Genomic DNA, 26,312 nt, shown 5'->3' with positions numbered 1-26,312 from the left:
CGTGTTCTACATCGGTTTCCCAAAGTCAGTCCTGAATCAGCTGTGTAGTGCAAGGGCAAACACGTGTACCCAAGGGGGCCCCTGGACCGAGTTTGGGAAACCCTGTTTTACATTCCAATGACCTTTGAATCCATAATTTAGGGACATGATGCGTTTGCTCAGGTCCTGGGATGAACAATATTACATAACTGCAGCAAAAGGAGGACAGTGAATGACGTATTAGCAGACCAGTTACAACTAGACGTCAGTTAAACACTTCAACCCAATCCATTACTAAGTTAATCATTTAATCACTACTAGAGAATGTGTCCATATGCATTACAATGGCAAGCTCTCATTGGTCAACCTGAACCACACCCCCAAGCATCTGCAGAGCAGCACAGCAATGAGAAGAAAGCGAGCGATTTCACAAACCACCTTTATGTGACAGTCTCTCTTTCAGCATGTCTCCCACGCTGACACTGCGCACCATTGTCGAAGCTAGAGAACTGCAAAGATGTTAGCCATTAACCCTTCGCTTCCTTTTACTGAAAGGTAGAAAATAGAAAGGTATTTGCAGTGGTGGCATCAGAGATATTCTACTCCCTTATTTTTTCTTGTTTCAAATGGAAGTCAGTGAACTGAGTAGATCAGACCCAACTGCTATCACATTGGTGTCTATGGGAGAGCCACCCCCTTAAGTAGACAGGAACTTACCATTCTTTCAATGGTAAACAGCCTGAGTGAAGCATCTTCATTTATCCTTATCTTTGGTGGCATTACAGGATATTGGGTCTGATTCTGGAACATTCTCTTCTCCACCAGAGGGTGCTCTGTCTCCATCTCTGTATAGATATGTCTTCCCCTCTCAATGTCGAAACGGAGCGTATCAATATTTATCCCAGGCTACAGTATGAACAACCCTAATTGATAAATCCCATAAAGAGACGTGAGACATTTTTAATATGTAGCGTAAGACCGTTCATTCTACACTTTTTAATTAGTTGAAGTGGTACACTTAAAATCATGACCTTTGTACATGACAAAAATCATTCACATTGGAACAAAAACAAATATATAAAAACAGCGTAAAAATAGAGCAAAAACTTCAAAACATTGTTAAAAAAAAAGGAAGCTTTTGGAGTGTGCTGACGAGCGCAGGAGTGGCACAGAAAAAAGGCAGAAAACATGCTTATGGAATTAAAAGGAAAGATGTAAATGTAATTTTTCCTGATAAAACAAAGTGCGTGTGCTCTACAGTTCAGTATGCAGGCTAAGCTACCACACGAATAAAATCTAAACAGTGTTTTCCTTAGTGAATTTACAGAAGTACATCTAGTCAGATAAAGCTTTCACCACCATTCATATTTCATTTCATTCCAGTGCAAGTGTGGGTTATCCTGAAGCGGCAGCAACTAATCTTCCCAACTCTAGAAGTACAGTCACTTCTTCATTGTAGCTAACGGATGCTACATGTCTAACCCATTGTTTCTAGTGTAAATTAGCGGCTAATAGATTAGCAGTGAGTACAACTGCACCACAGGTTGCCGTTAGTCAATTAGCCTAGCGGCTAATGAGTTAGCGGCTAACAGAACTCTACAACGACTGAGCAGTGTTTTCCTTGGGGACTGACAGGCCACTCCTGGACTGGTGGTCTGTAAGACTTAAACATCATGATACGTAGTAGTCTAACTGGTTTAGCGATTATTAGTAGTAACATGTATACATGACTTCATATAAAGTACAGCAAGCTCAGCTAATACATGTACAGTACATACACCACAGCTCTGCCTGAATTCCTTTTGAGGTCAAAAAAGCCCTTTTTGTCCTTCCCTGGTCCCTCTACTGAACAGACTCTTCTAACCCTAAAGATAAAACAGGTTGTTGACATCTGGTAAAATACATTGCTAAGAGCAGGTATTTATTTTCATATTTTTTACTCTTACAGTATTGCACACAAATGTTAGACTTTTCAGTTCTAGCAGACTGTCATTCTTGTCACCCAACAAAGAGGAGAAGACTGGGTTTTTTCACGTTGTACATTTACATGACATGTTTCCCTGTTTTCCAAAGCAGTCAACCTACAGAGCAAGAGTCTGTCTCTGTAAATTCTCTCTTTTCCATTGAGGCATTAGTTACCCAGACAGGGAGATCTCATAGTCGCTAGCAGACAGTAGGGAGCACCCCACTTTCCTCACATTCTTGGCATTGGTGATACGTGCGGCCACCTCCACTGGTTTCTCGAAGTAAAGCACCAGGGCCTGCTCAGTGAGCACCGATGCCAGGAACTGCTCAAAGGTGATGGCCCAGTCTTTATCTATGCTGGTGCTGTGAGGCAGCCCCCCATCTCTGCCGTGGGGCCCACCTTCACCGTGAGGCCCGTTCCCTCCCCCATGGGGCCCGTTCTCGCTGCGCACCAGGACCGTGTCGTCATTAATGTCCTCGCAGTGAAGCTTGTCGTCGAGCTCATGGGAGCCGCCGCTGAGCACCGAGTAGGACGACATGGACGTGTCGTCTTTGGTCTCGTCATCTGAGATGAGCATGGAGGACGATGTCCCTGTGTCCTTCGGGGACGAGTCCTCCAGCTTAATGTCCTCCATGGCAGACAGCTGCTCGCCCCTGCCGTCCCTCTTCGCAGGGCCACACTGCCTGGCCTGGCTCTCCTTCTCCCCCTCTCCCTGGCCCATCTGCTGGAAGACACCCCCAGGATCGGTCCCTCCATCTCGGGCTGGCCCACTGGTTTTGGCCTCCTCTGGATCGTCCTGGTCCTGCTCCTCCTGGTCCTTGGAATGGCAGAAGAGCTTGCCCACCTCGCCCATCTCCAGCAGCAGGCTGGTGACGGTGGCCGTGGCGTGGTACAGCTCCTGCTCCTGGGCGTCCTCGCTGAACATGTTGTACAGTGTCTTGCACAGCTCTATGAACTGGCTCTGAAGGAGAGAGAGAGAGGAAGACATACAGGTTAGCCTGGGAAGGAAGAGGTAGATTCATTGGCACGACACACACAATTTCATAGCCTCACACAGCCACATTGATCAAGTGGACTCCACTGACTCCCCCGGGTAGGTGGAGTGGATCTTAATGCTCTTACCTGGTTGAGTTTGGGCAGATCCTTCATGTTGTCCAGCTTGTTCTTGGTGCCCTGGTTCCACAGCCTCAGGTAGTGGCGGTAGTCAGGCGTGTGCAGTTTCTTCACTGTAGAAACAACAGAGGTGGCCGTTAAGACTTAAAGCTAGCAGCCTGGCACGCTTTGACTATTTATAGGAGGCCATAACAACAACTAATGTATGTGTTGTTGTCAAGGAGACAAGTGTTGAATGAGTAAGAGAACATGCACCAATAATGCCCTCAATAAACTGAAGTGGCATGCAGGCATAGCTTGGGGACCATTTAACATGCGACACTTCCAGCTGCACTTTGAAACTGTTCAATTCTATTAGGAACCATTGCTTTAATGGGAATTTTATTGTCTGGAAAATCAGTAATTATATCGTCCCTAATCAGCAACCGTAGACAATTTTTGCTCCAAGAAAACATTATACATAGAAAAGTAACAGTGCTTCCCCTTTTCAACATTTCATCCCAGAGTTTTGGGATGTGCGCACATGCGTGTGTGTGTGTATGGGGTCACATATGATTTGAGAGAGAGATCAAGAGAGACAGAGCAAGAGAAAGAGAGCAAGAGAGCAAGAGAGCAAGAGAGCAAGAGAGCAAGAGAGCAAGAGAGCAAGAGAGCAAGAGAGCAAGAGAGCAAGAGAGGTGAGATGAGGGAGAGGGAGGAGGTGAGCTGAAGGAGGTGAGATGAGAGGGAGGAGGAAGATGTGAGGAGGGAGGAAGAGGTAGGGGCCAAGATGAAGGTGGAAGGGGACTGCACCTGCAGAGGCCATACCACTGCCCCAGCCCTAAAGACCAACGGTGGTGCAAGTGTCTGGGCCTGTTGAGACACCAACGGGGACTGTACCTGAATGATCAGCTGAGAGCCCACCCCTCCTTGCCCTCTCTGTGAGTAGTAGCACCAGGTTTGGAGTCAATTCCATTTCAGTGTAGTCAATTCAGGAAGTATTTTTTTCCCTCATAGGAGGCAATTGGAATTGATATTGGAATTTTTGTTTACTTCCTGTATTGACGGAGTTTAAATGGAACTGACCCCAACCCTGTTAGCTACAGCTAACTTCCTTACAGTGAGATGAGCGTTCTTGAGGTACAGTAAATAAAGGCCTTTGCAACAAACAAGAAAAGGAACAGTAGACTTCGTGGCTTAAGGTATCATCATTTAGATTTGAGCATTTACAAACCAGCGATAGATACTCATGTCTCATAACTGTTCATAGCAGTGCGTACCTTTCTCAGTCTTGAATGTGACCCTGACAAAGCCATCATCCTTCTCGCTCTTGCACTTGGGGTCAAGGCCTGGAGGAAGGGAAGGGTCAAGAGTGCAAAGGTCAAAGGACACATTAGGAAGTCATCTGAAGAAGAAAAAAAAAAAAGTGAGAGGTTGAAATAGGTTGATGCATGCCATGAGTGGAGTGTGACTGTGATTGAGGGCACATAAGGCTCTGGTCAACAGTAGTGCACTATATAGGGAAAAGGGTGCAATTTGGGGTGCAAACATTGTGTAACCTCTGGCGTGTTGATGAGGACATGGCCTACCATTGGAAGTTTCCGGGGTGATGTCCTCAAAGAAGTACTGGGTGGCCTCGAAGGCAGAGTCTGGTTCCTCCTGCTCATGGGTCACCTCTGGGAGGGGACAGGAAGATGCAGCATTTTTGGGCCTTATCATTATTAGAATTGATAGCATTTATATAGCGCCTTTCCAGATGCTCAAAGTGCTGTAAGGGGCGTTATCATAACGCCTCAAACACTGCAGTTGAAAAAGTGCAATAAATTGTATCCATTTATCATCTTTCCATCGAGGCCTCACACATCCCAATGTTTGATCATAAGTCTGAAATCAATGCCTTTATCAGTCATTTCTGTATCCTCTTCTCGCTAAACATCTGTTAGTTCTCAACATATATCATATTATTCTGCCAGAGACAATGTTTCCATCTTTCTTTGTGGCTGGCAAAAGAAAAAAGCTAACCCCATCATTGAGAGGACCAAAACAATAGCTGCTTCAGGCTTTGCTGTTATACAGGGAATTAACGCGAGCTGAGCCAGAGAGCCACGAAAGCTCTTCTGATTGAGAGGTAGATTTCCAGCCGAGTTAAAATACTGCTGTGTGAGTCTTAAGGGAAGCGGCGGTTGGTACTCCATATGCTCAATCAAGTGAGGGAGAGAACATAATTCATCTTTCCTTCTTTACAGTAAATAAATCCAATCCCCTATCCTTAAAACATCCTACCCCTCACTCAGTTATGACAGTATATAAGGAGTATAAGTATAGTATATTTCTCTCTGGACTTCTCTCCCTCTCTGTGAACAGTACACACACACACTTACCAGGAATCACATGCATCTTGTACATGAGCTTCAGTTTCTCAGTCAGATCCCCATGGCATAAAACACCTGAAATACACCATAGATGCGATAATTTGTCATAACATTTCATTATGTCTATATAGACTTAATATCCATTTTGACCAGTTGCTACAATCATTCGTCAACTTCTATTTGATACACCCCCTCACCCACCTCCACCAATACTCACTCAGTCCACTAATAAACTCCCGGAAATTAATCAGAGAGTCTCCGTTATGGTCCAGGAGCCTGAAGAAGCGCAAGGCCAGGGGGTCTGCGTGGGCCCCGTTGACAGGGGCCCAGGGGAAGAGCAGGGAGAACAGCCCCCTGAACTGCTCCAGGTCGATGCGGTACTGCTCCAGGTAGGGCAGGCTGGGGTCGTGGCGCTCCGTGGGGTTGCTGCCACCCGTTCCGCCCCAATAGCAGCTGGTCAGGTGTTCCGCCTGGAGAATGAAGATGGTAGAAATAGATTTGATAGATTCAAATGATAGAAATAGATTCAACAGGGGTTTAACGTGAATGAAAGATATATATTAAATTTATATAGCAGTTTTCTAGAACATTTAAGTATAAAGAAGCGAGGTGAGGTGGAATGAGACCGAATGGTGATACCTATGCTAAATGTGGGGAAATGTGGTCACCCACAGTGAGGAAATGCATATAGATACCACTGAATTGCTTTGCACAATGTTTCTAATGGATAAGTACTTGATGTCAACAGAGAACAATGTGAACATTGCACAACATTGGGTATTAAAAGTCCTCTACTTCTCACATCTTATACCAGCACCCCTGACCATTAGGAAGTGTGCTGAAGACTCATCCGTCTTCCTCCATGTCCTCTAACAGAACTGAGCAGTGAGCGTATGTTATGTTAATGGATGAAGAGTGAAATGCTGTTGCCAGGGTTTTAGGTCTGTCTCTATGGATATTAAGTCCCCGCTCCAATTATAGCCCATAATTCAGCGTTGCCGTGGTAGCAGGGCACCATGTGAGAGCTAGGAGAAATGAGACGCCCTGCCAAAGAGAAAGGGAGGCTGAGGAAAAGCAATACAGGAAGAGATGAGTTCCTTTAAGTTCCTATTGGCTACAGTATGGCTGTCACTCACCTTGAACAGAACGTAGAGCTCCTCCAGTTCGTCGATGCTGAAAGCGGTCTCCGTGACAATGGTTCTGACCTGAAAGAACAGTGGATTTAGGAGCTGCGTGAGGAGATCAGAACTAACCAGCATTGAATACAAATCAGAAACGATGGCTTAAAATGACTTGAAATCCTCCACACCCAACATCTGGTGTACCATAGTGTGTGAGATAGCAGGGGTCGTTACCACGTTGCGTTTGGTGGTGTCCTCGATGGTCTGGATGACCCTTAGCCTCTGTTTGAAGCGCATCTGCTCGATCACGTCTGCCCGGATGGAGCCAAACTTCTACAAACAGCCACACGGGACAGAGAGAGAGGTCAACACTGCTGCTATCCTACGGCTGGGATATCCACTGAGACTGCATAATCACCAGCCAGAGTAAAGGTCAAAACAGAGTGACAGTTCTACCAGTGAATACACTTGGGTCTAGGAAGCAGGGTTGGGCTGAATTCCATTTCAACTTAATTGACTGAATAGAAATTGACCACATCTCTGACAGACTGAAGGAATGATTGCATGACGGGTGGATTGGACAGTGCCCTCGTCATGGTGCGAAGACTCACCTCGTAGGAGCTGCGGACCAGCTTGAAGATGTCCACCTCCGGGTGGGGATCCCCATCGTCTGTCAGCAGGGAGTGGAGGTGGGGGATGGGAGGCAGGGTGCTGTCCTTATTGGTCACGCTGTCCAGGTACCTACACACAAACGTTTCAAGCATATTCCTTAAATAAAGGCTTCTCTATGAAAAAGGTTATCACAACCAAATCCTTCGTATTGACAGCTTATCAATATCAAGCTTTAATTGAATTAAGAAGCGTTGTTATTGCGGTGTTTCAAAACAAGATGAAGATCGTGTCACTGCCGCCAAAACAATTTGACCTTTGACCTGACTCATGGGGTCTGCTCTTTGAGTGAAAACCTAAAGTAGCATGACTGACCAGCAAACTCATGTTGAAGGACCTAATTGGTTATGGTTAGGATTAAGGTCAGGGCAAAGGTTAGGGTTTTAATTTAGATTAGGTTCAGTGTTCCAGTCATGAGTTGGCCTACCAGTCATGTCCCTTTAGTCCAGGGCTGTTCCAATTCTGGTACTGCAGGGCTAAAACAGACCTGGTGCGCCAGGTGAATACAATTAACTACCAGGTAGAAACATATCAAGAAGAAGTGTTTGTCCTCCAATACCGAAATTGAAAAGCCCTGTTTTAGTATCTTTGGCCCCTTGTCGGTCTTCCACCCCCAACCATCCTCACCTTCCCAGCACGGTCATGGCCTCTCCATCATCCTTGGCCCCCAGCAGCTTGTGGATGTTGGCGTGCAGCACGCTGAGCGCCAGCTGGAAGATGACCTTGATGCCCTCGTAGAAGAAGCAGTCGACCACCACCACGGCACTCTCAAAGGGCATGACACTGAGGAACAGGGTGAGGAACCAGGAGAGGGAAATGGTAGAGATGACTCCCAGGTCCTGCATGCAGTCGTAGAGTTCAGGGACGTACTCCCTGGCCAGCTCCTCAAATACACCCTGGTCTACCAGAGCTCCTGGAGAAGGAGAAGTGGGAGGTTAGCGAGACAGAAAAAAAGAGGCCTATGCATACACTGATACAGTAAGAGGGAGAGCGATGCCAACAGATATGCACAAAGACTGAGGGACACATACACACGTGAACACAAACATAAAATAGAGACACTAAGACCAAGTTAAAAACGCCGAGGCAAACACAGAGTCAACCACAAAGCCACCCATTGCCCTACTACAGCCTCATTCCAGAAGCTTCCAACTGACCTACGACCCTGGTGTTGTAGTAGTCAGGCAGCATCCGCTCACACAGAGCCACCAGCAGCCAGAAGGCCTCCTCCTCTTTAGCATACAGCAGCAGCACCGACGTCACGATGTTCATGGCCTAGGAAGAAACACCAAGATTATTCAGAATAATACATTCAACTTCTACAGCGCTTTTCTTTACAGAATCGCAAACACTTCAAAAAGCAAAACAAGAATCAAATAAAACAGCTGTGTGACAGTAGGTCTGGACTACAGTTTTCAGCCGGAGTTAAACGTCTTCAGAGTTTCAAGCTGCCAACAGATGGACCGGCAGTTAAGAGGGAACCGCATGGCTTCGACCCGCAGGGGGAACCAAGATTAGGGACCCGCAGGGGAGTCAGGACAGCTATAGAAGTGGCAAGCTACTATGTGGCTTGACCATTTATCAAAGTGAAGAGCAGTGTGAATGTTTGTGTTGTAAAATAAGTTTGTGTGTGTGTAACAAGCTCTCACAGTCTCACTGCAGAATCAGACATTTGTCCACAAACATAACATTTTGAAGATTAGGCATTAATTCCGAATGGTTAAGGTTTGGGATAGACAAAAATAGTGTTTAGCACTGGGATTGAACACGCGACTTTCGGAGCCGGAGCTCGCTGCTTACGCCCATCCGCCATCCCTGTCCACAGGACTTGACGGTAATAGCGCCAACATTGCCCCTAGGGGCCGGTTTTGAAGTAATCCTGTGACGCCCTGCTTACCTGGACGGACGTCTAATTTGGCAGTGGATCTTGAGCGACCGGACTGGTGCGTCTGTATGTGTATACTATATACCATGTGTGTATACTATATACCATGTGTGTACCTGGCAGTAGCCTATGTTGGGGTTTCTGAAGGCGTAGGCAGTGAGGACCCTTCGTAGGGCAGCGATCCCCATCTCGTTCTGGAAGGCTGGGTGTTCAGGGAGGGAGCGGTGCAGGTCTCTCTCGATCTCCTCCGTGGCCAGGTTGTACTTCCCCATAGACTTCTCTACCAGGTCCTCGTAGTAGCCAGGGTGGGTCGCCATCTCGTTGATCGCCCCTGGGGGGGTATAGTCACCACAGTTAGTATAGTGTTAAACGAGGCCCATTGGCACCAGACCATCAGCCAATTGCTGTTTAAAAGAAATTGGTCTGGTGGAACAAGGTTAATGTCAGGCCCATCTTTCAACCAACAGCCTTAAGAGAACTGCTAACAAACAGATGTTCCAGTTTTCAGGGGGAAATGGAAAGAGAGCCTGTGATGCGACTTCCGCTTTTGGACATTAACAAGGCAACGGTCCAGCTTAACTCCTCCACATTTACTGGATTGGTTGAACAGTGCAGAAGAGAACCTCCCCCCAACAGTTATTTTTTGAATCTCTTCAAGACCATTCAGGGGGATCTAGTTTCAGGCATTTCTTTTACGCCTGGCTAAGTTAGGCTAGCAATGTAACGGCATATTCAATGTAATCCGTTTCAGAAATGGTTAGAGTGATGAAACCAGAACTCAAGACATGCCATTGCTCATTCCATCTCTGCTAACGGAGGATGTGGCAAGCAGCCAGTAGTCATGCAGTTGTAAGCCTTCCACTCTCACTTTAGGCAGAATCCCTTCTACACTGAAACCTTAGTGCCTTCATAGCCCTCCCCCTCCCGTACTCCCAGCTGTGGAAGCAGCCATGACTGTGCACTGAGAGCAACAACAACACAGGCCAAACCATTTGGGGGGGGGGGGGGGGGGGGGTCCTGGGTAAAAGTCTGTTGAATCATAACACCCTCAAACTCACTCAGTCAAACGCAGGCTTATCAACTGTTCCCACTGTGACAGTGAGTAGAGCGACAAGTATAGAGGTTGCATTCAAATGCTGAATCTTCTCCCACATAAAAGCACCTCTAGCGAGCTTTGCCAGAGATGCTAGGCTAACACGTAAACACACCAGTCCCTCCAGGAAGTGCAGATGTATGGCTGCCATGGCGACTGCGGAAGGTACCATAAATAGGTCACTAGGGGACGGAAAGAGCAGGTAGATAATCGCTAACTGTTAGTGCGGTCGCGTGGCTGCAAGGCATTTACTCCAGGAAGAAGAGGCTGAAGTAGAAAACATTGTTTGGCGATCTTAGCAGTGACTCTCCCTGTAGGCCAACTGGTTCTTCAGGTTTATTTATATAGGTCAGCTTTTCGCAGCTACGGCCTACGTCTCTAACACAACTCCTACATAAGCTGCTGTGTTTGTAAAGCCTGATAAACCAGACTGACAGTGTTCAGTTTGGCATACAGTAAGCAGACTACAGAATGTGTGCTCTCACTGTAATATGCTGTAGCAGTGGACGTGAAGCATGCAGCCCAGTTACAGGTTAGATACAGTAAGATACTGCTGCTCAGGCAGGAGATAGGAATGGAATGCGTTGCCAAGGACAAGCTAATGCATGTTTAATGAGGCTACCCAAATCCATATGTACACTGAAAGAAGAGCTAATATTTGACTATCAATACTTCTAATACACCTGGATGATGAACCATTCTGTGCTCATACCACAAAAGGGGGTTTGGGAAAACCCAAAACCTGATGTTTTTACTGTTGTTTTTCATCCTGTGGTAACAATAACTATAGTAATGAGATGTGTGGTCCCACCACAGGATGCTGAATGCAGATTACAGTTGGTGTATGAGCACGTAGTACTGTCTATCTGTGGTCTTTGAGTGTGTGTGTATCAGCACGGCTTGTGGAGATACAGAATGAGTGAAAGTCAAGTATATGAATGTCAAGAACCGGGGGGCATAATGTAATATACAAATGACTATGTACAGTGATTGTGAGAGTGTATTATGTGTGTGTGTGTGTGTGTGAGAGAGAGAGCTCGTGCCCACGTCTGACTGTGAGAACGCGTGCCACTGTTGGCCTCACCAGAGAAGAGCAGCCACAGCTCTCCCCTCATGTTCTCTGGGATGCCTTTAAGCACCAGGTCCTTGGTCTTCTCTGTACGGTACATACACACCCCCTGGCCGTACTCGGTGAAGTGGTTCTTCCACGCCTGTTCCTTCAGGAACTCCTTGGCCTGGGGAAAAATAAAAATTGACAGTTAATAATCTTGCACGTGTTAGAGAAAGGAGAGAGAGCAATGTCACAAGAGACATATTTCATGCCAGTAAAGCTCCCCTTAGAACTATAGAATGATGTTTAAGGACAGAGAGAGCGAGAGAAAGAAAGTAGACACCCTTGTAACAGCTGAGCCAACAACCCAACTTCTCTGCAGAAAGCTAAAAAATATGAAATGACTAGCCTCGTACGAACCATCCTAATATGGCACGCTTACATGGTTTCAATACACGCAGAATGTGAGCTGGAGAGATCAGGATGGTTCGTAGGAGGCAAAACAAATGACCACCTCATTAAGTAACGAGCCAGACAGCCTTCAAAGCCTAAACAATATTTCTAACTTTCGACACAGACGTACGTAGCACAAATACTTCCCAAGAGGTCTCTGAGGAATTTAATTAGGGCTTTATTTACTTAACTCAGATCTAATATACTTTCCACACGCTCCTCCTCCATTGGTCTACATCAGCAACTTCCCTGCAGGCCTTTGAACTGTGCACTGCAAAGCCAGCTGGAGGTTAGAGCAGGAACAGAACACACTGACTGCAAGCCAAGCATTGTTTTAGATCAAGGTTGAGACACTGATGGCGCCGATAGACATGGCCCGCTCCGTTTCTGGCTCCTAAGCAACTTTATTTTGTATTGTTAGATATTACCGCACTGCTGGAGCTCGGATCACAAGCACTTCGCTACACCCGCAATAACATCTGCTAAATAGGTGCACGCAACCAAAACAATTTGATTTGAGGCTTGGGAAAAGCCTCAGGTTATTACATGCAGATATTGCATTCCCAATGGCTTATTCAGCATGCAGGTATATACACGCAATTACAGTTTGTTACAATATTTTGTCACTGTAAATAAAATGTTTTCAACTCAATTCATTTAGTCCCAGTTCAGTTCCATCAATCATCATGTGCAATCATTCCAATTCTCTACTATAGCAATAGAGCATTTTCGACCACATTTATTTAACTAGGCAAGTCAGTTAAGAACAAATTCTTATTTACAATAACATTCCTACCCCGACCAAACCCTAACGACGCTGGGCCAATTGTGCGCTGCCCTACGGGACTCCCAATCACAGCCGGTTGTGATACAGCCTGGAATCGAACCAGGGTCTGTAGTGACACCTCTAGCACTGAGATGCAGTGCCTTAGACCGCTGCGCCACTCGGGAGCCCCCAACATGTGACCAGAACTGCATATTCCGTGACCGTACCAGTTTGGGGTTGAACTCCTCCGGCGAGCGGCGGCGGTACATGGTCATGAGGGCCTGGGTGGCGGTGGGCACGCTGTTGTCGTTGAGGTTAAACTGGCGTTCACCCTCGGAGGAGCCCTCTGAGCCCAGACTGCTGCGCTGGGGACTGCTGGAGAGGAGAGAGCCCTGCTGGGAGTACACCTAAAGGAGAGAGAGAGACAGATTCAGGATCAGAGTTAGGAGATTGTTAATGCAGTCAATTATCATGAGTTTATCATAACAACTGTTCTGAGATGAGATGCCAAACTAATAATACACCTGGTGGAGAGCAGCACAAGTCCAGGATCAGGGTAAGGATAGTTAATGCAGTGTGCTTTATGATAAGAGCTGATCAGAGACCTGTGATAATAATCATGCTAAGTATCTAGTGAAGACCTGGAGTAGAGGGAGACTTATCAGCAAACTTGGGGAGCAGTTGTAGAAGAGTATAGACCTAAATTATGTACAACATCCTAGATATACAATGACATAGATGTGACCTCACCTCATCGTCGGAGCTGTTCACACTCCCGGTGATCTCCCTCTCGAAGTAGATCTTGGAGGTGGTCTGCTGCAGGAAGTCAGAAATCCTCTGGACCAGGAAGTCCCGGTCCTTGAGGTTGGCGAACAGGAAGGTCATCCTGTTCTTGGTGCTGATGGACACTGGGCTGGGCAAAAAGTTGGAGCTGTCTGCCTTCTCCACTATCGTCACCTGGGAGGGACAGAGACACAGAGGTCCGTCACAACAGATATGGCATTCATTTATCAGTCACGACAGGTATGTCAGTCACAATAGATGTCAGTCATATGTCAGACAACAGATATGCCAGTCATAAATCAAATGTTATTGGTCACATACACATATTTAGCAGATGTTATTGCAGGTGTAGCAAAATGCTTGTGTTCCTAGCTCCAACAGTACAGTAATATCTAACAATTCACAACAATACACACAAATCTAAAAAGTAAAAGAATGGAGTTAAGAAAAAATAGATATTAGCACGAGCAAAGTCAGAGTGGCATTGACTAAAATACTAGTAAATTGAATACAGAATTATACATACACATACATACATACATACATACACACAGATAAGAGATGAGTAAAGCAGTATGTAAACATTATTAAAGTGACCAGTGATTCCATGTATACTGGGCAGCAGCCTCTAGGGTGCAGGGCTGAGTAATCGGGTGGTAGCCTACTACCACCCGGTTGTGTCAGACAACAGATATGCCAGTCACATGTCAGTCGTAAGATACAGTACGTCAGTGATATGAGGATGCAACATAAGATATAAATCTCCTATTTCATACGAGAAAGTGTTCGATGTAGAACACGAATTACAGTAACCCATCGCATGTGTATTGATTTATTTCACCATCTAACCACATTGGTCATTGCACATGAGAATATTGGCCTAAGGCACCAAGCACACAATATGTTTCACCATTTCAACCCACATACGAGGTGACTGAATTGATTCAGTGCCACACAACACTAGACATTAGTAGTCGATCCACATTCTGCCCTGCCAGCGATTGGTAGTTTAAGATGGCTGATGGGGATAGGATGTGACAGGGTGGGGGGTCCTGATCGACAAGGCAATGGCTGGGCGAGGGGCAGCCAGTGACTAAAGCAGATTGGGAGTGACAGCCCTCTACCAGAGTGTTAAGCCGGCCACTGCTCTTTCTTACTGCCCTGCTAGTACACCCCCTACAGCAGCACACAGCAGAACCTGTCAAAGGTAACCTTTCTTTCCTGATGGAAAATCTATAGTGGTCCCACATTGACCTATGGCGTAGCATCATCCAAAATTGTCACAAAAGTCTAGCTCAACAGTCACCAACCCAAAATCCCAGAGAGCTCCAGTCAGTGCAGACCATTGCTCCGGGCCAACACTAAGCTCCAGGACTACAGTCAATCACCAGAGTCTGTACCCAGCCAGACTCACCTCTCTTAGGGGGATGATGAGGCTGCACAGGGTCTCCTCCTTGGAAGTGAAGCAGATGTAGTTAGTGGAGACAAACATCTGGCCCAGGATGTGCATCTTGTTGAAGGGGGTCCAAAGGGTGCAGCCCGTGTGTCCGTCCAGCTTCTCATCCTTGGGCAGACGGAACAAGGCCCGGTAACGCTCGCTCTTAGCCCTGGCATCCAGGTCCCTGGGTGAGACAAGGTTCAAGAGATTGTCTAGTCTAGAGACTGTCAAGAATCTAATTCGGAACATAAATCGGTTGTCTTTAAATAGCAGCAGTAAATTGAGACTGTCGGTGCAGTTGACACAAACCGGTGCGCCTGGCACCTACTACCATAACCTGTTCAAAAGGCACTTAAATCTATCGTCTTGCCCATTCACCCTGTGAATAGCACAAATACACAATCCATGACTCAACTGCCTCAAGGCTTGAAAATCCTTCTTTAACCTTTCTCCTCCACTTCATCAGTCTATATCATGGAAAGAGCAGGTATTCTTAATGTTTTGTACACAGTCTATTTCCATACAAATGTATGTATTCCAAATACATTTACAAATGTATGTCACACATTAAAATACATTTGGCCAATGTTTTATATTTCCCATGTATCCTAAAATGAATCCCAAAAACAATTTAAAATGTTTTTTTTCCTTTGTATGAAAAATAAAATAAAAATCAGGTCAATGGAGTGAAAGAGCAATTTGAAACCAAGTATGACAGTATAATACTACAATAGACGACATCTAGATGGGGCAACAGTTACTACTACAATAGACATCTAGATGGGGCAACAGTTCCTACTACAATAGACGACATCTAGATGGGGCAACAGTTCCCACTACAATAGAAGACATCTAGATGGGGCAACAGTTCCTACTACAATAGAAGACATCTAGATGGGGCAACAGTTCCTACTACAATAGAAGACATCTAGATGGGGCAACAGTTCCTACTACAATAGACATCTAGATGGGGCAACAGTTCCTACTACAATAGACATCTAGATGGGGCAACAGTTCCTACTACAATAGAAGACATCTAGATGGGGCAACAGTTACTACTACAATAGAAGACATCTAGATGGGGCAACAGTTACTACTACAATAGAAGACATCTAGATGGGGCAACAGTTACTACTACAATAGACGACATCTAGATGGGGCAACAGTTCCTACTACAATAGACATCTAGATGGGGCAACAGTTACTACTACAATAGAAGACATCTAGATGGGGCAACAGTTCCTACTACAATAGACGACATCTAGATGGGGCAACAGTTCCTACTACAATAGACGACATCTAGATGGGGCAACAGTTCCTACTACAATAGACATCTAGATGGGGCAACAGTTACTACTACAATAGAAGACATCTAGATGGGGGAACAGTTCCTACTACAATAGAAGACATCTAGATGGGGCAACAGTTCCTACTACAATAGAAGACATCTAGATGGGGCAACAGTTCCTACTACAATAGACGACATCTAGATGGGGCAACAGTTCCTACTACAATAGACGACATCTAGATGGGGCAACAGTATGGGTAGTGGTTAGAGAGTTGGAATCTGTCTTGAGGGAAATACATTTAAAAGTCTTGGGCTAATGACGCAAGCTTGGGTGTTCAAGTTAATAGCGCCAGTAAAAGTTCAGCTGTACCTAAAAGGATTATGACAAAGTCGTGCTGTAGTTTTAAAGAATGCAGAAGTGGCTGTGAGCCAAACTACTAGAAAGGAAGCCAGTTTTAATATACTACTAAACCACCTCAGCTGGTTTTCCTTCAGGCACGTTGGAACAAGACTATACATTTCTTTCCTCTGAAGTAATTTTTGTTTGTTGGTGGTCTTATGTAGTCATTTAGTTAAGTCTTGGTATATTGTTTATTAAACTGTGTAAAACGTACAATGCCATGCAACCACATGGAATGGTTGTGAATGTTAGAGGTCACCTGCAGGCAGCAAAGAATTTTGTGCAGCATTATAAATGACTACATCATGACTAAACTACTGCATCTCCCCAGAAACCAATCGTCCTCAACTATCAACCAAACCTATTGAGGGGAGACCAACAACAACCTCTCAACTACAACATCCCGCCTCACCAAACCTCACCTCTTGAGGGCAGACACCTTTTTGGGTGTCTTCCTCTTGAGTTTGGGCAGAGAGCGGTCCTGCTCAAAGCCCTTGTTGTCAAGGAGCTGTCTCATGGCGATGTTGGCCAGTTGCTCCATCAGCTTGAAGGTCTCGTTGATGTTGAGGAAGACCGAGAAGACGTGCTCGGCCACCCGCGTGCTCACCTTGACCGAGGAACGGAAGCATGAATGAAGGTTAGAGGGGTGTATGGATGGACAACGAGACGTTAAAGCGATGGTAACATGCACTATAGTTGATATGATTTACAAGGCTCACCTTGACTGCATCAGGGAGGAGGATCGTGGCGCTTTTCTCCAGCTGGGTGATGTCGGCCCAGCGGATCACCAGCTTGGCTGAGGAGGGAAGAAAGGGGGCGAGAGAGACGGAGAGAGAGAAAGATAGATGGTTGCCTTTATTAATTTTTGGCTTGCATAAAAGCTGATCGTTTGAAATATACATCACTTCATCTTAAAAAAAATACATTGTATCCACCCAGAAGAATATCAAGGGGTTGTACTATTTTTGGGACTTCTGAAGGGTCTTCAAAAGCTATGCATAATTGGTATATAGTACTAACCAGTTATGCAGTGGTGTGTGTACGTGTGCCAGCATGCCAGTGGTGCCTACCTTCTTTACCCAGCAGGTAAGAGTAGAAGCAGATGTGGTTGATGCTGAGGTAGAGCCAGCCCTGCCGGGGAACACGGCCCTTCCAGTAGCTACAGGAGTAGTAGTTGACCAGCTTCTCCTCTTCAGGCATGCCAAACAGCTTACGGAACGTACAGATGGCCTCCTTGAACTTGTCAGTGTCATCGTCCTCCTTCACGTCGTGGTTCTTGTTGTACTCGGCGATAATACCCTGGGGCAAGAGAGAAATAGAGGGAGTGAAGGACTTTGAGACAATCAATAAAACGTTCAACAATTCATTTTAAAATAGAGATAGCGAGTGGCAGACAAAGTGAAAGAACAAAATAAATCTTATCTGGCTAGCTTTTGTAATGTATTCATTGAGTAAGAACTTCTTTATCTCCATACAGATAAATACAGAACCTGATTTAGAGGCTGTGTCAGTAGCTGGACCTGTTTTTAGGTTACACAGCCGGGCTTCGTTATTTTGCCCCTGGCAGGAGTTATTTTGACAACTGGTTTGACTACATGCTAGTAGTCAAACTAGACTACATATTACATGCAAGACTACATATTACACCTGGCATGACAAACATTTCACAGGCAAACATCATACATTTCAATGTCCAAACGGTCAAAATGAATTGCTGACAACCACCATTATTATTGTCACAAACACCATTACAAAGATATGTGAAATTCCACAAACCCCACCATGCATCCCCTCTAAACACAAAACACAACCAACCTTCCAAATCCCAGAGATGTCCATACTGTTTCTTTAGAGACAAGCATCTGCTAAGTGACTCATATATACACTAAACAGTACCTGAACTTTGCCCTTGACAAAGGTAGTGATGTCATTCTCGTTCTCGAAGATGGACAGCGTCTGCAGGAGGTTCTGCTCCAGCCACTCCCAGTGCTCTGTGATCTCCTTACGGGAGCACCCTACGGAACGAGGGAGGGGAGAAGAGACAGAGGAGGAGTAGACAGGGGTGCATCAGGGAACTTGATTTACAAGAGGCTCCCAGGAGAATGTGGAGGCAAGGAGTTTCACCCATTCCTCATTTTCTTTGAGACATTACAGCATGTCGTCTGAGACGCTGTTCATCATTCTTACAATTGTATGCAAATTGAACATGTTTAGCATACTTGGAATCCTAACCTACTCTTCTGGCATACTAAATAGTATGGAAGTACATGATTCAGGACCAGTGACAGACAGATGAGAGGAAAGACAGTACAGACAGCAGTAACAAGCTGTTCAGGTGGCTAATGAAGACGACTAGATACAACCCACCAGACTATAAACCTAGGTGTGATTTTGGACTGACCTTGTAAAAAATAAAAAAATGTTTTCATATATATATATATATATATATTTTTTTAAATTTATTTATTTAACCAGGCTAGTCAGTTAAGAACAAATTCTTATGTACAATGACGGCCTAGCAACAGTGGGTTAACAACTGATTTTTAGCTCGGGGATTCAATCTAGCAACCTTTCGTTTACTGGCCCAACGCTGTGAAGGCCCACATCAGAAATGTGACCAAATCAGCTTTTTAATTACCTTAGAAATATTGTCAAAGTGTGACTATTCCTCTGTCAAGCCCACACTGACTAATACACGTTTTTATTACTGCCAGGCTTGATTATTGCAATGCACTGGTCTCCTCCCTCAAAAAAACAAACATTGGCCAGCTTTAATTAATTCAGAATGCAGCAGCACGTGTGCTTACAAAGACCAGGAGCACACACACACTCCACCTATTTTAAAGTCACTGCATTGGTTGCCTGTTCGTTTTAGAGTGGATTTTAAAATTGCTTTATTGATTTTTAAAGCACTACGTGGGTTTTCACCTGAATACATGTCTGATATCTTAGAAGCATATGTGCCGGGTTGTCCCTCAGATCCTCTATCACTGGCCTATTAGCTGTTCCAAAGGTCACTCAGAACCACAACGTTTGGTGAGGCTGCCTTCAGCCACTATGGTCCTGGCCTTTAGAACAGTCTCTAGACATGCTTTAACTTAGGGTTCTTTTTAATCATATTCCCATATATAATCACATTTATTTTAATGCATTAGTCTCATGTGTACTGTTATTTTACTATTTTAAGTTCTCCATTTTTATTGTCTTAGTTATTTGTATAGAAAACTGTTTCTTTCTCACCTTTTATTTTATTTGTTAAGCACTTTAAAATGCATCCTCTAAGGAATATGCTATATAAATAAAGTTTGATTAAATCTAGACAGCCCAGCCACTGACATTACTTGGCCCATCCCGTCTCCTCGGCCTAGATTTACTACCACAAATATGGCGATGAGCTCATGGCTGGAGCGCTATTGGCTAATTAGCTTCAGATATGTTACGATCCTACTTAAAAAGTTGAAATAATAATGCCCTGCAATACAGCACACCTTAAATTCAGGGAGAATTTTGAATAGTATTGGCAGGCAAATCCCTATTGGTGCTACTGTGGCTACTTGTTAGCAGCTACTTAGCACTCGTGAAATCTGAGAGCCAGTCAAGGCAGAGCCTGCTAGCCCAGAAACCTCAGTGCAGTGTCCACTATCGTTAGAGGCCTCATCCGTCATCCATCTCCCCTGTAAGTAGCCCACTGCTGCTCATCTCTTAGCTAGTGATGACGTCTGGCAGACAGACTGCTCCACTCTCCCTCTGTGCTGGAGGATAGGCGGATAGGGAAGGGAGGGGGGAGTGGTTGCCATTCCAAGGCTAGCCCTCGGGAGTCTTTTCTGGGCTTCCATTTCAGAGAGGTAGAGGGTCTGCTCTCCTGTTTCTTTCCCGTACTCCTTTTTCCATATGGGAGCACTCACTAAGGCAAATAAACATACGCATAGTCACACACTATTCAAATTCCTCCAACACAACAGAGACCTTTCGATCCACCACCTCTGTCTTCCCCCCATAAAGACAGATGAGCTACAGACCTTTCTACTGTATCATGGATGCTGTGTGTGTGCAGGACTTTCCTAAGTCAACTTATTATTGTTTTGTGACTAGAAAAGTCAAATTGTTGCGATGCAATTTGATCTTATTATTTCCGTGATCATTTCATTTTGGGTAATACAATGCAAAATAACAACGTTATTTCTATCAATGTTATAAGGACTTAGGAAAAGTTTACATTCTAATACCGACTTTGTCATCAGTCCTTTGTATTGGTCTAGACTATATGTCTCACAGATGAGACTGACTCACAAACAAAAAGGAGAAATCAAAACATTACCGGTAGGCATGACCTACCTGGCACCCGTGACCCCCTAACTAAAACTAAACTCAAGAGTCATAGTCAAAACCGTTGCAGTGTGTCTCTCCGCTCATTTAAAAACAGAACCATTGTTCATTACGTCTGGGGAGTATAGTTCTCTGATGACGGGACACTTCTGCAGCCTCTTACTTCCACAATGATCCCTCTTTAAAAATAAATCCTTCCTTTCCCGTCCGCTTGTCACGTTGGGTCCGTGTGACTGCATTATGGCTCCTCCAGAGTAATAAATTATTTGTGTGACATAACTGCTCAAGGAAAGAGGCAGATTAAGATTGGGGTTTCTGTGATGTCACAAACCAGTGTAGTTAGCCAAAAGAGGTGTGATGAGATAGCCCATTCGGTTGAGATCGTGTCAGTATCGTACATTTACAGCCCTGAGTTAAGCGTTTAGCTTTTCCATATAGGACATTAGGGTGGTTAACCCTTTGACATGCAAAGAGAGAGTGTTAACGGATGAAGTCAGCAGATGTAATGTAACATTTACCATGCTAGCTAATTAACTAAAAACAGCATGACAGCCCCTCATATTTTGAGCGAATCACCATCGATTCCCATTCCTGGTATCCGTTTCCCCCCCAGTCTAGCCCTTTAAGAGCAGTGGGCCATGACGTGATGCTTGGCATTAGCAGGAAGTGAGAACATGGTGCAGGAAGAGAGGGCCTTGTGTGTGAGGGGGGGGAAGAGAAAGAAGGAGCGAGAGAGAACTACACAGACACACACAGTACACACCATGCGCAATGATCCAGTAGATTAGGGAGTCAGGTGTCTGGTAAAGGATTCTGTAGGGGGCCACTCGAGCACTGGAGTCCAGCACCACGTCCAGTGTTCCCACCAACAGACCTGCGGTGGGAGGAGCAGGGAATACCGTGGGTTAGGGAGGGAGACACTGTGGGAATATCATGAGAGTGTATACAACATTGTTTGGACATTGAATAGATAATGCATTGATTGTCTTGAGGATGGAAAATAAAACCTGTAAGTGATCCAAGAACTTAAAAGCAAATACAAACAAGTCATGAATCCTCCCCCTAAAAAAATGACTTCAAAGCAAAACACAACAAAAGACTTTCTGTTTTAGCCCATTTCGGACACGTAACAAAGCACCCCCCTCCACCATGTGAGACAGTAGACCGTTCTGGTACATTAACCCTTGTTAGACCACTTATGCTCTCCTCGAAAGGCCCTTGATGGAGCCCTCCGGCTATGAGATCACCACTTATGAAATAGAGGGAGGAGGACGGGGTATTTAGGGCTGACGGGCAGCTGTGGATTTCCTGTCCTGACTGCTCCATGCCCAATTTATATTATAGGACCAAACAAACCAGGGCTGTGCCCGTATCTACAAAGCATCTCAGAGTAGGAGTGCTGAACTCAGATCGGTTTCGCCTTTTAGATCGTAATTAGATACGTTTATATGGACAGGTGGGGACCTGATCTTAGATCAGCACACCTACTCCGAGACATTTAGTGGATGGGGTCTGGGCTGGCCTGGTTACACATCCACCCTAGTTGCTGGAACTGTGCTGGAAAAGACAAAGTGAACAAAAATATCCCAGCCAGCACAGTACGGTTCAGGTTGGCACTAATGTGTGAATCTGGTATCAATGTTCTTGTATGGAGAAGTGGGGTGGATGGGCAGATGGCCCCGAGTTCAGATTTCCCATGTGACAGATCGATGCGGAGAGAAGAAGGTGAGAGTAAAGTCACCTGGAATAAAAAGAACGAATCCCCTATAATCTAATGAACACGGGATGAATCCCCTATAATCTAATGTACAAGGGAAGTGGAGAGATAGATGGACAGATTATGGACTCATGACAGCTGAAAAAAGCCAATAACCCCTGTCTCTTTTAAAGAGTTGTTTTATTACTCTAATGCTTCTTATCTCTCATACAGTAATAATACATGACTAGTGTCTAGCTACTGTCTATTGTAAACCACAAGATCATAAATCTGAAGAAACTGGTACCACAATTCCTATAAAAAAATAGAGTGAAGGAAAAACATCTGAAGTGATGAATACGCTCGTCTTGCTGAAAGGCTTTTGTTGTGAATAGTGATGTCTCGTTTTTTTATGCCTTGGGGTCTACACTAGCATGATGTCCTCAAAGTTTGAGTGGAAATGACACTCCTTTTCCAACAAACTCAACCTTTGATAGAAAGAAGCTTTTTGACTGCCATATTCCTCAGTCGCCCCGAAACTTTATTCCCGGTTGGGAATTTTACCATTGCCACGACAGTTTTTTGCCAGTGGCGCATCAGACGCATACAATTCTATGAGTCACACAGACCTAGATAGATGAAAAGAGCGATATGGGGGAGAGAGGGGGACAGAGAGAGAGACAGACATGCAGAAATGGAGCAAGAGAAACCAAAACAGCCAGTCTGGATGATATTCTTCCCTCCAAACATAATGTCTGCTGGAGGACTTCTGGGACACCACTGATCTCCACTAGCTGTTCTAATGAAGACATCTGAATACAATTACATCTCTGGGGCTCCATTTCTCTTTCCCTCTCACTCCCTCCCTCCCTCCTCCTCTCTCCTGTTCTCACCCTTTTAATCCTATGCAGGGCGCAATAAAAGGTTAGGACGAATTCAATGAGAAGTGCTTAAATAATGATTAAAGGCAAATAGATAATTAATATAGCATTAACATTAATTGAATATGATACAAAATGGCTGTAAATATCACAGAGTGGGCCTTTAAGAGGAAGTAAGGGCAATTCAGGTTTCACACTGGATGGTCGTAAACAATATGGCCGTCGGTTCTGACAGGTGTAAGGGCTTGAGATTTCCCATCTGAACTAGGCCTATACCTGTAGCTGCTCTCACCGTGAACAAAACCCAACAAGACAAACTTTCAACTGTATCTTCATATTAGTCACCATTGATAAAGTTACTGTACAGTTATAATATTTATTTGTTTTAAGTGTTAACTGCAATGACAACGCAGAACAAAAACAGAGCTACAGTACGAAATCACAGGGAAACAGAAAATAAACTCGATGGGAGAGAACAGAATAGCTTGGCCGATATGCAAAAGGTTTGTGTGTTAGCCTCCATTTCAAAGGGTTAGCACAGACACCGAAGCTGTTGTTGTTTCTTGGGGCTGGCTAATGCAAGGATACAGGATCTGGGCCTTTCTGACAAACATGTTGTGGGCACAAAAAGGACATTTTCAGTTTCAAACTTCAAACGGTTGTTTCTGTTGAACAGTGTTAAGTCCAGTTCTGCACCCCCAGGGTTGCACATTTTTGGTCTAGCCCAGTACTAACACCACATTCAAATATGAGTAGACTAGTTGCATTGAGTGTGCTTGTGCTGGGCTGGAACAAAAATGTGCAACCATGGGGGTTACCTCAAGACATGGAGTTGCAGAACACTGAACAAATACCTGTGAAGCACCTCTCAGTTGGACAGGCAGGTCATGACCTGAACCCGGCGGTGTTGCGGGGATGTGTGTTAGGGGTTAACACAGGAAGCACAGGTGTCAAGCACAACAAAAGTGACCACTGACGAGTGAGACCCACTGAAGGATGACACCCATAATATCCTGTGACTTCTACGACTGCATGCAACCTACAGCTCAAACCGCTCACTCAAAATCTACAGTTAGAGATCAACAGCAATGGAGAGGATTAGTATGAATGGTATTTTATGAAGAATGAATTAGTGCACCCTACATCATCGTGACAATATTATTTGTTTTGATCAGAGGGCTACTTTCCCCTCAGAACACATGATCCTACACCATGCTATAATAACAAGAGTTAACATGGAGGTACTGTACTGTTCAGTATATGGTGAAGAGAGGCGGACCCCAGACCTATAGCCTAGTGTTGACCCTTTAATCCATAACATGAACTTTGGGAAACCACACAATTGTCTGTGACTATACATTCCTATACATGTGATTGTACTTTCAACACCCCCCACGTAACTAACACACACACGACCAAAGAAAAACAAGATGTACAGAAACTAAGCTCCAATGATGAGAAATGCTTCCTTTGTTGGGGGGGGGGGGGGATGGAAAGAAACGAGCCCAAGTCTACATACAGTAGACTGGAGAACAGACCAGCATCATGTGATGTTTTGGACTTTTTATAGATTGGAGAAGCCAGGAAACAAGGTCAGAAGCTGGGCTGCCTATTGTTACTTAGCAAAGCTCCATTCTCTGTTCAGTTGAGACGGCTAGTTCCTACTTTCCACTCAAGAGTGGGGAAAAAAAAAAAACATCTTTGAGCAAAAGCAATCGGTCTCCATCCTGCTTTCTGTTGGGTCCATTTCAGTGTTTCATCTGGAAAAATGTATAGCAGTGGAGGGGAAGTTCCGATGGGGATTGAAGGAAGGGTCCCTCCCCACCCTTGCTTTGGGGGTCTGGGTTCCCTGCCAGATCATTTTTATGGAGGACTGAGAAGCTCAGTACTGGTGACTTATTAAAAAATGACTTTCTACTCCAAAAATGAACAAAAATACAGTTATGCTGACACCATCTACAATATCATTTCCACCTCCAGAAATGAGCGCAATAACACATTAGTAAAAAAATGTTTTTTGTTTATATTTGAACATGTTGGACAATGCATATAGTCTATGCATTGTCCATATTATCAGGTATGCTATTAGCAATAAACATCTGTAGCCCAACTGATGTAGAGAAGAACAAATAAATAGGCTGAAGCATGGGACTACCTTTCTGCAGTTACCCTGTTGGGCTAATCATTAGCCAATTATTTTAACTAGTTATTATGCATAAACACAGTGAATATAATGTAGAGCTGGCTACCTGTTAGGCTAACTAGTCACCCGGGGTAACACACCCCCTGCCTGTACTTGAGGTAGGGTGGTGTTTTACCTCAAAGTTATCCTACAATTGACCAGTGTTACATTTATCCCAAATCTCCCCAATGCACTAAAAACTGCCTGGTGCAGTTTGTGCACATTTAGGAGTTACATTTACATTTTAGTCATTTAGCAGACGCTCTTATCCAGAGCGACTTACAGTAGTGAATACATACATTTCATTTCATGCATTTTGTACTGGCCCCCAGTGGGAATCGAACCCACAACCCTGGCGTTGCACACACCATGCTGGCGTTGCACACACCATGCTCTACCAACTGAGCCACAGGGATATATGCATGCATCGACTGCTTTTCAGAATGCATGTTTCCCTCCTTATGGCACTTGTAACTTGAACGTGCCACGAGAATAATATTTATCTTGCATAGAACACACAAAAACAAGCCGACTATAAAATAAACTATTCTACTATGGGGTTACCTGATTTTTCTATTTGTGACTTGTTTGTTTGCAGAGGAAAAGTAAATGTGGACTGTTCTAGCGTCGGCAGAAATATTTTTTCATGTTCCATATTTTTTGGGGACGTGGCGGTAATGATTTTGCTGTGCAGCAGCGCCACAGCAAAATGACTACATTGGAAACACCGGTCTATATTCTCCCAAGTACTGACACAGCGCCTTATCACCCCACTGGCTGAGAATCAATACTGTTTCAAATAACAAGAACCTGATACGAAGTAACACCATACATGTTGTTTCTCTAACCTAACCCCCTGTAACACAGCTGT

General features: G+C 44.7%; 1 protein-coding gene across 2 annotated transcripts in view; it reads right to left on the bottom strand.

Annotated features, from left to right (window-relative positions):
- Positions 1 to 936: 936 nt before the first annotated feature.
- The window catches only part of LOC123744192 (TBC1 domain family member 9), a 29,350-nt gene continuing 3,974 nt past the window's right edge, over positions 937 to 26,312 (bottom strand). Inside the window, exons 2-22 of one of the 2 annotated variants that reach the window (XM_082978441.1) lie at positions 21,446 to 21,556; positions 18,253 to 18,371; positions 17,427 to 17,655; positions 17,076 to 17,152; positions 16,779 to 16,963; positions 14,645 to 14,852; positions 13,198 to 13,404; positions 12,675 to 12,854; positions 11,262 to 11,412; positions 9,201 to 9,415; positions 8,357 to 8,474; positions 7,827 to 8,112; positions 7,142 to 7,271; positions 6,765 to 6,863; positions 6,546 to 6,614; positions 5,627 to 5,879; positions 5,419 to 5,484; positions 4,627 to 4,713; positions 4,318 to 4,386; positions 3,068 to 3,171; positions 937 to 2,906 (exon numbers count right to left, since the gene is read on the bottom strand). In XM_082978441.1, the coding sequence (XP_082834567.1) occupies positions 2,115 to 2,906; positions 3,068 to 3,171; positions 4,318 to 4,386; positions 4,627 to 4,713; positions 5,419 to 5,484; positions 5,627 to 5,879; positions 6,546 to 6,614; positions 6,765 to 6,863; positions 7,142 to 7,271; positions 7,827 to 8,112; positions 8,357 to 8,474; positions 9,201 to 9,415; positions 11,262 to 11,412; positions 12,675 to 12,854; positions 13,198 to 13,404; positions 14,645 to 14,852; positions 16,779 to 16,963; positions 17,076 to 17,152; positions 17,427 to 17,655; positions 18,253 to 18,371; positions 21,446 to 21,556 (3,755 nt within the window). In that variant the 3' untranslated portion in view covers positions 937 to 2,114. Of the gene's footprint in view, positions 2,907 to 3,067; positions 3,172 to 4,317; positions 4,387 to 4,626; positions 4,714 to 5,418; positions 5,485 to 5,626; positions 5,880 to 6,545; positions 6,615 to 6,764; positions 6,864 to 7,141; positions 7,272 to 7,826; positions 8,113 to 8,356; positions 8,475 to 9,200; positions 9,416 to 11,261; positions 11,413 to 12,674; positions 12,855 to 13,197; positions 13,405 to 14,644; positions 14,853 to 16,778; positions 16,964 to 17,075; positions 17,153 to 17,426; positions 17,656 to 18,171; positions 18,372 to 21,445; positions 21,557 to 26,312 lie in introns of those variants that run through there. The other variant, XM_082978442.1, reaches the window with a different exon arrangement.

Source organism: Salmo salar, chromosome 08 (genome assembly GCF_965601325.2).
Source record: "Salmo salar chromosome 08, fSalSal1, whole genome shotgun sequence".
In the NCBI taxonomy this organism is placed as follows: domain Eukaryota; kingdom Metazoa; phylum Chordata; class Actinopteri; order Salmoniformes; family Salmonidae; genus Salmo; species Salmo salar.
The sequence above is the reverse complement of the archived record's forward strand: the minus strand, read 5'-3'. Positions and strand labels throughout refer to the sequence as shown.